The 12,826-nt window shown below is 53.2% G+C and overlaps 1 protein-coding gene across 4 annotated transcripts in view; it reads right to left on the reverse strand.

The window, feature by feature from the left end:
* Positions 1-2,193: 2,193 nt before the first annotated feature.
* Positions 2,194-12,826, reverse strand: part of ZNF385A (zinc finger protein 385A) — a 25,394-nt gene continuing 14,761 nt past the window's right edge. For 2 of the 4 annotated variants that reach the window (XM_003790460.3, XM_003790461.2), the window contains 6 exons: positions 8,764-8,874; positions 6,975-7,137; positions 4,497-4,739; positions 3,976-4,145; positions 3,663-3,758; positions 2,194-3,524 (listed from right to left, as the gene is read on the reverse strand). In XM_003790460.3, the coding sequence (XP_003790508.1) occupies positions 3,294-3,524; positions 3,663-3,758; positions 3,976-4,145; positions 4,497-4,739; positions 6,975-7,137; positions 8,764-8,874 (1,014 nt within the window). In that variant the 3' untranslated portion in view covers positions 2,194-3,293. Of the gene's footprint in view, positions 3,525-3,662; positions 3,759-3,975; positions 4,146-4,496; positions 4,740-6,974; positions 7,138-8,763; positions 8,898-12,826 lie in introns of all 4 variants that reach the window. The other 2 variants (XM_023513555.1, XM_003790462.2) reach the window with 2 other exon arrangements.

The following is a 12,826-nucleotide window of genomic DNA, read 5'->3' on the forward strand; positions in this document are numbered from 1 at the left end:
GGCGTTGTGGCGGGCGCCTGTGGTCCCAGCTACTTGGGAGGCGGAGGCAAGAGATTCGCTTGAGCCCAGGAGTTGGAGGTTGCTGTGAGCTGAGATGCCACGACACTCTACCCAGGGGGACAGCTTGAGGCTCTGTCTCAAAAAAAAAAAAAAGAACTGAGGTTTTATGCTACGGAGAAGGGAGATTTGCACTCAGACAGCTGTGAGTAAGGAGTAAAAGTGTGCAGCCTGGGAGTTAGACCAGTAAAGAGGCACTAGTTTAGACAAGAGAGGAAAGGGTCTGTGTTAGGGCCAGACCACCAATGTAATAACACAGGGCCCCACACTTAGAAGGGTCTACCATGTGGTTTAACATTCTTCAGTCACTGTCTTGAAATTCTTGATACTTTTTCAATAAGGGACCCTGGATTTTCATTTTGCACTGGGCCCTACAAATTATGTAGGCAGCCCTGGTTAGGGCAGCAGTGCTAGGAATGGAAAATGGTGATCAGAATTCACAGGCTTTTAAGAGGTCGAAGAGGACTTATTTAGTGGTTCATTGGATGAAGTTAGGAAGACGGAGGAACTGGAATGATTTCCTGTTTTCCAGATGGATGATGGTGTTCTTAATCAATAAGATAGGGAATAAGTGGGGGAGGAGTAAGCTTAGGGAAAAGGGTAAATAATGAATTCAGTTTTATGCCAGCAGGTGTGAGGGATCTGTGGGCTATGTTAGCATCCCAACCTCTCTAACCCCAATTTCTTCCAGCCCCTAGCTCCCTCCTAACATGTGACCCAAGCTTCTGTTTTCTCCACCCACTCTTCTATAGGGCCACTCTCACCCCTTACCCTTTTGAGTTGGATTACCTGAAAAATAACAACTGCAAAACTCCTTGTTGGGTTCCATTTCTGAACCCACGGTGAACCTCCACCCCCAACCTCACAGTGACAGACCTAGGAGGCCCCTATTCCCCTCTCCTTCCTCTTTAACAGTTGTCGTCCCACCTTCCCTTCTCCTTTCTTCTGAAAGACTGGGAAGTGGGCAGAGAGAGGGAAGTGAGCAAAGAAAATGCGAGCAAGCCAGAGTACCTCACATAGATGCTGGGGTTTGGTCTGAGCTTTTTTTTTTTTTTTGAGACAGAGTCTCACTTCATCACTCTTGGTAGAGTGCCATGGCGTCACAGCTCACAGCAACCTCAGACTCCTGGGCTTAAGCGAGTCTCTTGCCTCAGCCTCCCAAGTAGCTGGGACTATAGGCACAGCCACGCACCCGGCCATTTTTAGAGATGGGGTCTCACTCTGGCTCAGGCTGATCTCAAACTCCTGAGCTCAGGCAATTTGCCTGCTTTGGCCTACCAAAATGCTAGGATTACAGGTGTGAGCCACTGCACACACACACACCCCTCAGCCCATCTGAGCATGGTTTGACGTTCCTGCCACTCAGCAAGGCTAGAGAGAAGGAGTCAAGGGATTACTGTCTGCTCTTGGAAGTGTGTGGTTGAATTAAATTCTGGGGATAATGAGGAAACCCCTCCCTACACCACGGGAGAGGAAGCTGAGCAGTGTGTTCCTGTGTCCCACAGACCATTTAGGGGATTGGATGAGGTGTTCTAGGGCATCTGTAAATGACACAGCACCAGTTCTTTAGATGGATACATGAGGTCTCAATGAACCTTTAAAAGGTTCAAACCTGCTCATTCTGCAAATGGCGATACTGAGGTCTATAGAAGGCGAAGACTGACTCAAGGTCACTATTTATATGGGGCTAACCAAAGCCTAGCTCTCAGATCCCCAATCCCTGCCCACCATGACCACAAATTCCTTTGTTTGAGATTGAGTCTAGACCTGTCTCCCTAGGACGGAGGCACTTCTCAAAAGCGGCTTAGTTTAGGAGATGCTTCTTTTCTGCGTCGTTGGCGCCGCCTGGTGGAGTTGAGGCAAATTCTCAACAGCCGCAACTGCAGTTCTAGACTGAGACTCGAAATGATTCCCTAGGCCAAGTTTACACAAGCTGGGCGGAAGTGGGGCTGGGTGGGATGGGGAGCCTCGGCTCGCTTTGCACAAGCCTTGTATCTTGCTTCCTCCCACCCTGTTTTCCCGTCCCCCTCCTCCTCGTTCCTTTTTCTGTGTGTGCTGGTTCCCCTCACCATACAGATACATCTCTCGATCGAATTGCTGCCAAAACGGCGGGCAAAAACAGTCTGAGTCTGAGGAGCGGAGGGCAGAACGAATTCAGACTTTATTGTCAGGGAGAGGAAAAAGGGGAGGACGTGGGTAGGGGGCCGGGGTTGCTACATTGTCAAGCAGAAAGAGTTGATGGGAAGGGGAAGGCCAGTGGGGGCTGGTCCCCTCCCCGGTAGGCTGGAGGGCTGACGATACGGAAACTATTGGGGGGGGGGTGTTACGCCCCTACCCGAATTGTGCAGTGGAGGGAGGAGGAGGGGACAGCCATGAGGTCTAGGAGCTGGGATGGGGAGGCTACAGAATCGGCGAATCCTGCGGGAAGTGTGTGTGGGGGGGCGGGGACGAGGCTTCTATTGCTTTTTGCTCACAGTTTTGCGGAAGGCGAGGCGGGGGTGGGCTTGGACTGGACACCCCTTGCCCCCCTCGGTACCCCTTGGGCGATGGGTGCTGGTGAAAAGAATGGAACCCGGACTAGGAAAGAAGGCGAGGGAAAGGTCTATGGGGGCATCTCCTTGGTCCCACCCAAGTGCCAGAGATGCCCTCAAGTGCTGCCCCGGCAATGGGCCGGGCTAGACCTGGGACTGGAGCGTGATGCGGGGCGGGCACAGTGAGGTTGCAGGCGGTAAAACCAAAGTGCTTATGAGGGACCCAGGATCCCACCTGCTCCCCTCCCCCTGCGGAGGACGGGGGTGTTCACGGAAGCGCTTCAGTTTGGGGTAGGGGGCCGGAGTTCCGAGTCCGCTTATTGCCAAGAAAATCCATTTCTGCCCCCGGACCCCGACCATGGCTTGTGAACCCCATTTTGTGCTAGGTTTGGGGGGAAGGGATGGATGGACATGGCTTTTGGGAGGGGGGGTGTCTCCAAGGGGGCTCGGGGGTGAGACGGCCCCCCCTTTTCTAGGGGAGAGAGAAAGGCAGGGGGGCGGGGTTCCCTGAGATCTGGGGTGTTCCCCCCCTTCTGAAGCCCCCCTCCCCCGCTAACCCTCCCCTTTTCTGGAACCCCGTACCTCGGGGTGGGGGGGAAGGAGAGATCATTCAGGGAGTGCCAGGAGGAGGGGCGGGCTGGGAGCCCGGAGGCCTGGGTCCCGGCTGGAGGTGGGGAGTTGAATGGGAGGGATTCAGGATGGAGGTCAGTAGGGGGAGAAGAGGATGGGTCCGTGCGCTGTTCGGATGGGTCCAGGGGCCGGGTGGAGCAGGGGGTGGGTGATCGGCGGTCCCTGGAGAAGAGGTGCGGCTGGAGCTGGGCGCAGGGACAGCGGGGAGCCTGCTGCCGCTGCCATCACCGCAGCCACCGCCAGGGGGCTGGGGAGCAGGCCGCCGGCTAGGGACTTGGGAAGTTCCTTGGAGAAAGTCAGCGTGCCCTGTGCGGGGAGAGGTGGGGGAGACAGCTTTGCCTGCTGTCGGCAAAACCCACTTCTCCCTGGGGCCAGACTAGTGCCCCTCTCTGCTCTCCACCCTTGTCCTCCCATTGCCGAAATTCCCCAGCGTCCAGGTCTCACCGTCAGCTCCCCAGCTCCCCTAGACTTCTTGTGACGGCTTAGTAGTGGGTTGGGCTTCCCGGCCACGCCATCTCGGTGCCGCCGGCTGGAGATGTGCTATGGGAGAGTAGGTTGTGGGCTGTAAACTCCAGAAAAAGAACCGCGGCAAGGGGGCAAGGCCACAGTGCCATAATCACGCTAAAGCACTTGGCCTCGCCTCCTTTGGCGACATGGGGGAAGACCCTGAAGAAGGGCCCTTACCCAAGCTGTTATTCTCCTTCCCCCCTCAGCAGGTGGAACTCTCCAGAATTCCTGGGAAGGGCCTTAGACTCACCTGTTTCAGTTGGACCTCCGAGTTGACCTTGACATTGCAGATCTCACAGTGGAAAGTTCGGTCCTGGGCAGGAGCCTCTGGTTCCCCGGGGGTGGGAGGCCCCAGCCGAGGGTAAGCTTTGATGGGCCCCAGCCCACTTCGGGCCTCCAGAATTGTCTTGTGCTTAGTACCTGGAGCCCACAAAGGGCAGGAGGTAAGGGGTGGAGGAATACATTCTCCAGGCCTGCTAGGATTTAAATACCTACCTTCACAGGTACAAAGTTGAGGGGGGGAAGGAGGAGAGATATAAGTTTGGGGTCTTGAGGTCCAAGGCCCTTGAGGCCCTCCCAAACACAAGGTAGGTTAGAGGAGAGTCAAAGAGGTAAGGTGCAGGGGAGCTGAGAGCTAAGGAATGGTGGAGATGACTGGGGAAGGAGGTAGGCTGGTAGGTCTCAGAGGTTTTAGAAATGCTAGAAGCCTTGGGCAGGGAGCCAGGGTGGGCTGAAGACAGGAGGGTGTGAGTGGGACATGGGAATACATACCTTTGTTATGTGCCTCGAGCTGAGACAGGGAGTTCACAGCCACCTTGCACAATGCACAGTAGAGCAGCCTCTTGGCTTTCTCCTCTTCTTCCTTGCTACCCCCAGGCAGGGAAGCTGGGGCAGGAGTTCCCCCTTCACCCTTGGTTACACCCTGACCAGTCTCTGGAACACTGGGAGGGGATGGGGAGCCAGGCTGTTTCTCTGGGGATCCTGGGGCTGGACCCAGTCCATTCTCCATGGAAACTGTTGTTGGGGGAGAAACATGGGGGTCACCCCAGATGGCTGCTGGAGAAGACTCTTTATGTAGAAGAGTCCCACCCCCGTTTCCTGGAGGGCAAGGGCCCAGGAGTCCCCACCCTGTGACAACATGCATGTTCTCATGCCCTGGGCCAGAGCCAGATGTGGTCCAGCAGCCGCAGCCTGGGTGTGAGACTCCAGAGCCTGGCTCATTCCCTCTAAGCTGGGAATGGCCAAGGGGTCCAGCCCTATCTGCCTACCTTCAGGGTAAAGCTGGAAGCCAGCCCACCCTTGGGGGAGGCAATGGCACAAGGATTCACCACTCAATGGCCTGCTAGCCAGTTTGGGCTTCCTGCCAGGACAGCCCCTTCTCAGTGTCCTGCCTAGCCCCCAGGAGGCACACCAAAGAGCCTTAGAAAGGGGCAGAGGCAGGGTGAGGAAAGGTTGCTAGACAGAGACACAGACATGGCAAAGGGAAACAGAAACAGCAGAACTAGAGAGGGAAGAAACAGGGATACAGGTTGTTCTATAATTCATGGCTCAATTAAAGATGCACAGGCCCCAGGCCTCAGTGCTGGGTTCTGGCCTGTGTACAGGGGAAACTCTAGTGCTCCCATTCTAGCTCCAGCAGCTGATCCAGTTTCCGGGTCATGGGGAGGCTGGTGGTGGGGGTGGGGAGCTTGTGGGAGGGGAACTCCTGACCCTTGCAGGTGTCCATTTGCTTTTCCATCCTATGACCCTACCCCTCATTTCTTCTACTAATTTCTGAAATCTTCCACTTCCATCCCAATCCAGATAGCAAATCCACATCCCAGGCTAGATAGGACTTCATGGTTTATGAAAGCAGGACAGGTAGAGTTGTCCTGCCCTATATCCTTAGAGAAGTGTTGTAGGAACTAAATGAGGTACAATAATACATGTAAAGCACTTACAACAATGTTATTCAAGAAATGTTAGTTATCACCATCATCATCATCCCCATTTTATGAAGATATTAACAAACTAACTTAAGATAATGAGGCTGAGATATAGCCAGAGTACAATCAGAACTCAGCTCCCGGCCCAGCACCTTGGCTCATGCCTGTAATCCCTACATCCTGGTAGGCCAAGGGTAGTGGACTGCTCAAGCTCAGGATTGGAGACCAGCCTGAGCAAGAGAGAGACCCTGTTTCTACTAAAAATAGAAAAAGTAGCCTGGTATGGTGGCACAGGCCTGTAATCCTAGCTACTTGGGAGGCTGAGGCAAGACGATCTCTTGGGCCCAAGAGACTGAGGTTGCTGTGAACTATGATGATACCATAACACTACGTAGGGTTACAGAGTGAGAGTCTGTTTAAGAACAACAACAACAAAAGAACCCAGGTCCCCTACCTGCCCGCCTGCCCACCCACTTTGTCTGTGCCTCCCTGAGGGTGGTTCTCTGTGTCTGTCTGTAAACATGGTGAGAATGGGGGCCTGGTTCCCAATCTGGTGGTTCATGTGCTTGTTTCTCATTCCTCTTAGGGTGGGGCAGGAAGGATAAGCAAGGACAAGGAGAAAAATGGGGATGTTAGGTCTCTCTGAAGTTGGCCACGATTGACATGTGATGTGGTAATCCCAGGATGGGGGTGGCTGATATCTTCCTGTCTCAATATTCCCTCTTTCCAGTTTCTTGGCTGGAAGTATGGTTGAAGATGGCTACCAGCCATGAGGGAAAATGAATCTCAGAGTTGCTTTTTGTAAACCTGGGAAAGACCTCAAAGATCTTAAAGTCTCACCCCCTATTTTCCAGAAAAGAAAACTGTCCAGAGAGGTTAGAAGTTCTACCCAAGAACATCCAGGGAGTTGCCTCGCTTTCTCAGACTCTCAGTTTTCCCTGAGGGGAGTCTCAGTAGAGCAGGACTTAGATAGCCTGATTCCTTCCCCTACCCCTCTTCCCAAGATGAAGAGGCCTCTCTTTCTGATTTGATGGTTCCCTTTTTCTTGGGGAGGTTTGCCAGGTGGCCTCACCCTAGCCCCTCTGAGTCACTGGGTGGGGAGGACAGACAGTGGGGACTCTGTACAGAGGAGCTGTGGCAGGGGGTAGGGGTGACCGGATGGAAATTTTACATCATGGTGCTTGGCTCTAGGACTCACCTTGAGTGGGGGATGGGGTGGGGGTAGGGACTGAGGAAGAGAGATGGAAACCGGAGAATTCTGGGGAATGGGGAAAGAACAGAGAAGACAGAGGTCAGTTGAAGAACGTAGGGGATTCACACACACCTGGACGGGGTGTTACACCATCCCCATTTTGGGGGCTGCTGCCAGGGGGAGCTGGGTCTCCAGGTTCCCGGACACTAGGCTCCCTGCCTCGGGTCTTGGCGGCCTCGATGCCCTTGACTCTCCGGGCATGACGGTTTCCCTTGTAGTGCGCCTCGGCTTGGCTCTTTGGGAATGGAGGAAGAAAATGGAATCTGAGATCACGTTTCATCTGACTGACTTCCCCACAGAGCTCCTTCAGGCCCCGGGGTGGTCTTAGCAGGTTGTAAGGAGTCTTTTCCTACACCAGTGAGAGGTAAAGCTCCACGCCAATATGTACTCATTATTCCTGGGGCTCAGACTAGCTGCTGGAGCTTGAGTCTCTGGGAACCTAGATCCCCACCTACTTCAAACTCCACCCCACCACCGCACCCAGGCCTGGCTGCTGACTCAGGCCCCCACCTAGTCCTAGGGTGGAGGGAGTGGAATCCCAACCCTATGGAAGGATTCTAAACTGGGTAAGCCCTCGCTATCCAGTCAGCATCCTCTTAGATCCTAGGGACTCCTCTCAGTTCCCCGACCCTGGGATCCAGCCTTTGCTGCTTTCACCCTCAGGATCTCTACTGCTTGGTCTCTGGGCTCTATTCTGACTACTGGCTCCTGGGTCTCATTTTTCCTGAAGCCCATGTAGATACCCTGGAGGACCCTGGCCTCAAGCCCAGCTCTGGGGACAGAGACAGCGGCAGAGACAGCTGTCAAAACAGAGCCACTTGATGGGGGAGGGAAAGGGAGGATGAAAAGAGGGCAGGGCTATCTGCTGTTGGCTCCCTGCCTCCAGTCTTCCACTTCAACCAGTGAGGAGAGCCAGGGTTGGTAAAAAGGATGCCTGGGTCCAAGCTAAAGGGAAAAGCAAAATGCTTCCCCACCTGTGGCTCCATTCCCATGTGCACCTTCTGGGCTGGAGGCACATGGATAGGGGTTGATATAAAAAGTATGGATAGGCAAGAAAAGAACATTGACAACTAAGGGTAGGGTAGTGATGAGCAGAGCGCAGCATGCAGTGTGTGTGCGCATGTGTGTGTACCAGCTAGAGAAACAGAAAATGCTTGTATTTTTCCCTACTCAGCAGAATGAGGCTCTTGAGGCGTTGCTGTTTTTCTCTAAAAGTTCTCAGAGCCTGGACCCCACAAAGTCCCCTCTATACCTATATAAAAGTCTCAGTGGAGCCTCACGAAGAGGAAATCTTAAAGGCCAGACCTCTAGGTTTTTGGGTTTTAGGTGGCTTCTCTCCATGGGAGGGGAGTAGAGGCCAGACCTCATACGTGATTTGGGAGGGAGGAGAGTAGAAAGGGGTAGAGAGAGGAGAAAGTCAGATTAGAGGGAAGTGTATGGCCTGGTGGAGGAGTTTAGCAGAGGCCAAAGAGGACAGAAGCTCTATGGGGGAACCAGTCCACCTAACACAGCCCAGTGGCTGAAGACCAATGGGACAGAGGCTACGCTTCAATTCAAGACACTGATGGCTACCTATGTTCCAAAACGCTCTGAGCCAAGGGATGCCCCAGTCCCAAGGGAGGGAGGGGTCTGTCTTAGAAGACCAATCTACTTCACCTTGAAATACTCAGCAACCTCTTTTCCCTTTTAAGTTCCTTCCCTACCAACCTCTGCTCTTCCTGCAGTATCCCCTGTCCCTACTGTTCTCCTAAAATCCTTTCAATCTCTGCCCCTCTCCCAGAGCTCCCAGACTTTACTTCTCTCAAGGTGCCCTGCAGTCCCTGCCCCACCCATTAGGTGAATGAGCAGTGGGGCTTCTTACCTGAGAATTGAAGCGGATCTGACAGACATTACAGGAAATGATGGGACGCTTGGTCTTGAGCAAGGGCCCCCCAAAAGTGTGGGAGAGCACAGCCTTCTGTACAGGGTCCATCTGTGGAGGCAGGCTGGGGTGAGCTGGGAACCCCAGCACAAGCTCATGTCCATCATCCCCCCACTGGCAGCATCTGGGATGAACCAAGGTTCCCAGATCCTCCTTCTATTCCTTGACATGCCTGGGGGCTCTAAGCCTCAGTCCAATTGTCTCCCAGGCCAATCTTCTTTTTTGTTTTTGTTTTTTTTGTCGCCCTCAGTAGAGTTATATGGCATCACACAGCTCACAGCAACCTCCAACTCCCGGGCTTAGGCAATTCTCTTGCCTCAGCCTCCCGAGTAGCTGGGACCACAGGTGCCTGCCACAATGCCTGGCTATTTTTTGTTGCAGTTTGGCCGGGGCTGGGTTTGAACCTGCCACCCTTGGTATATGGGGCCAGCGCCCTACCTACTGAGCCACAGGCACCGCCTTCCCAGCCCAATCTTTTTTTTTCTTTTTTTGTTTTGAGACAGAGCCTCAAGCTATCCCCCTGGGTAGAGTGCTGTGACATCACAGCTCACAGCAACCTCCAACTCCTGGGCTCAAGTGAGTCTCCTGCCTCAGCCTCCCAAGCAGCTGGGACCACAGGCGCCCGCCACAATACCTGGCTCTTTTTTGGTTGCAGCTGTCATTGTTGTTTTGGCGGGCCAGGCTGGATTTGAACCTGCCACCTTAGGTATATGTGGCTGGCGCCTTAGCCACTTGAGCCACAGGTGCAGAGCCCCCAGCCCAATCTTCATAGCACTGGAAGGGTCAACTAGCCCAATGCTCCCATTTTACAGAAAGTAGAAGTAGCTCACCTCAAGTCACACCAGGAGTTAATAGCAGAGCTAGAACTTGAACCTGGACTCCTGCCTTGGTCTATCATACCATGAAGATCCAACTCTATTACCTTGCTCTACCTCCTATAGCTAGGCTACCAGAGGTTCCTTGACATGAAGTCCCAAAGGACCCCTAGGGCCTTAGCTGAAGGCTTTCAACTCTTGGCCCCCTCTCTGGGGTATCACTATCTGCCAAGCCCAGCCTCTGGTCCCAGGTGACAGATGTTTCCAGCTTCCCATCTGGGCTCTAGTTCATCCTAATACACTCACTCGCAATACCTCCTTAAGGCAGCAACTTCTAGAAGGAGTAAAAGAACTCAAGAGAGAGTAGGTAGCTCTAGGGAATAAAGGGAAATAAGTGCAGGGACCTAAACAGCTGGCTGGCTGAAGCAGCCCAGGGATCTTCTGAACCCTCTCCCTGATCAGCAGGGCTTCTGGGGCAGGGCTATGGGGCTGGGCGGGATTAGGAACCATCTCTGCCCCCACCCTGGGTCAGCAGATGTCCTTGCAGTCTCCTGCCAAGAGTTCACATGAGGAGGAGAGAAGATGGGAGTTTCTCTGAAGCCTTCTGCTATCAGGAGATGAAGCCAGAGGCCATGAGGCATGAAAACTGTCTCCCTCAACAGTCCTCCTTCCTTCTGGCCCCTAAGCAGCTAGGGAAAGGAGAGATTATGGCTGAGGATTGGGTGATGGCTGGAACCTCACATAAGAATGAGACTGAAGTAGGGCTATGACTTTATCTTTCAAGTGGAGGGCTAAAGAAAAAATAGTTGCAGCTGGGCATGGTGGTTCATGCCTATAATCCTAGGACTCTGGGAAGCTGAGGTGGGAGGATTTCTTGAGCTCAGAAGTTTGAGACCAGCTTGAGCATAAGCAAGATCCACTCTCCTTCAAAAATAGAAAAAATTAAATGGGTATGGTGGCTAGTGCCTGTAGTTCTAGCTAGTGGGGAGGCTGAGGCAGGAGGATCACTTAAACCCAAGATTTGAGGTTGCTGTGAGTTAGGATGATGCCACTGTACTTCAGCCTGGGCATCAGAGACTGTGTCTCAGAAAGAAAAGAAAGAAGGAAGGAAGGAAGGAAAGGAGAGAGAAAGAAAGGAAGGAAGAACGGAAGAAAGGAAGAAAGGAAGAAAGAAAGAAAGGAAGGAAGGAGTTGCTGGGGACTTGGGAGTCCTTAACTCTTCAGCTGAGCCTGGCTGTGTTCCTAGATTTAGAGTCCCCAGTGAGACACTGGTGAGAGACGAAACATGAAGCACGGGGTTAAGTGGTGAGTCTGGACAGCCCAGACATCATGACATTCCTTTGCCTCTCCCCAGCAGTCTCATTGGCAGGTTAGGATTTGTGTCAGGAAAGGAGCTTTAACATCCCTGTGAAATGGAGGTGGCTTCATTCACTCTGCCATTTTGATAGTGCAGGAGGCAGAAGTCATGGCCAAGTTCAGATAACTGGTACGACTGACAAGTGTCAATTTTTTGGCTTAAGTTTGGCTGGAAACCAGTCCTCCCAGGGATCAGTTTGTACCTCCCTGTCAGCTTTGGAAACCCCAGTCACATCCACGGAAAAGGCAAACAGGAGAATGGGTGTGTCTGTGTGTGTTAGGCAGGCTGCGATCAATCTGTGCATGGGAGGAGTGTGAACGAGTGTCACGTACTGTGTGTACATCACTTATGTATCAACATTTCTGCGTTGGGGGCTTTGCTGACACCACGAATGGTCAGGTTGTATAATCTTCAGCTGTGTGTTTATCTGAGTGAATGTATTATGTATTCAGCAGAAAGAAAGACAGACCAAGTTGGAGACAGGTTTTAATCAGGAAAGGAAGACAGATTGTTGCTCTAAGCTCCCAGTCTCTAGGCCTCAGTCCTTCCTATTTGGAGACCCTCAACTCTTCTCTAGGGTTATCCTAACCCCTGGGTTTCCTCGTATGCTGGGTGGGGAATGGGAATGCAGCCTAAACAGAAATCCAATCTGGGTTAGGAAATTTAAGTCAGATGAGAACAGTAGGGAGAGAGGAGTGGGATGGAAAGGGGAGATAACAGTCTCCTGGTTCTGCCCATGCTCTACTTCATCACCCCAGCCCACTCCCCAGAGGGGCTGAGGACCCAGGATGAGGACCCTGAGGATTTCTTGTAGATTGATCATCCCAACATCCATCCCCTAAGAATGGTCCCTACCCTACCTGGGTCCCTCCTCCAGGGTGAGAACTTTAGCTCTTGTACCATCACCTCCCCCAGGATTAAGGCCACAAATACCAACTAGGAGTGTGGGTGGGGGATGGAGAAGAGGGCAGCAATGGAGTCAGGTGGGTTCTTGCCACCCTCTCCTCCAGGAACTCAGGAGACACCAGGCTGAAGGTGAGGGCTCCTGGGCCCAATCCCTGCATAAATGGAATGTGAGCCACTGAAGTGCTGCTCCAGGCCAAGGTCAGGAGGCCCCGGTGACCTAGATGAGGGCTCCCTGGGGAGGTCTGGAGGGGTGCAAGCCAGCATCTCCCAAGCCCATCTCACTTTAAGCCCCTTCCTTGGGATGTTGGCCTAGTAGTCCTGGAGAGGTCCATCAAACAGTCCCCTCCCACCTGCCCTCCAACACCACACATGAAGGGGAACAGCTCCCTGAAGCTGGGGCAAAATGAACTAGGAAGGGCAAGGGGGAGGAGAGGGGGGAAACCAGATCAGGAACGAGGTGGGAGTATGATTATATTTCCTTCCATTGCCCTTTATCTGATGGAACTCCTTGCCCCTTGTGTGACCACCCCACTTTCTCACCCACCAAAATAAAGACCAAAAGAGAAAGGCTGTGGAATCTCAGGGATGAGAAGGATTGAGATGGGAAAGAGAGGGAGCTAGGGGGTGTCTAAGGAGCAGGTGGAAACTGGTGGGGGGACAGGTGCTGGGAAGGAGCCAGGACTGGAGAAGAGCGATCTGATTAGTGTGGTAATTCGAGGGTAGGTATAGGACCTGAGGGGAAGTCTGAAGATTTGGGGACTCAAGAATCTGGGAAGCAGAGGCTAGGGTATCCAGTATGGTGACAGTAGTCGGGGGCACCAGCTTGGATCCAGAGACTGGTTAGGGCCGCGCCAGTGTGGGGGATGGGCTGGATAACCCGAGGACTAGAAGCGAGAGGTAGCCTGCCCCGCAGGGGCGGGCGGGG

This window comes from Otolemur garnettii, unplaced genomic scaffold (assembly GCF_000181295.1).
Source record: "Otolemur garnettii isolate 467f Iridium unplaced genomic scaffold, OtoGar3 scaffold00043, whole genome shotgun sequence".
Classification (NCBI taxonomy): Eukaryota; Metazoa; Chordata; class Mammalia; order Primates; family Galagidae; genus Otolemur; species Otolemur garnettii.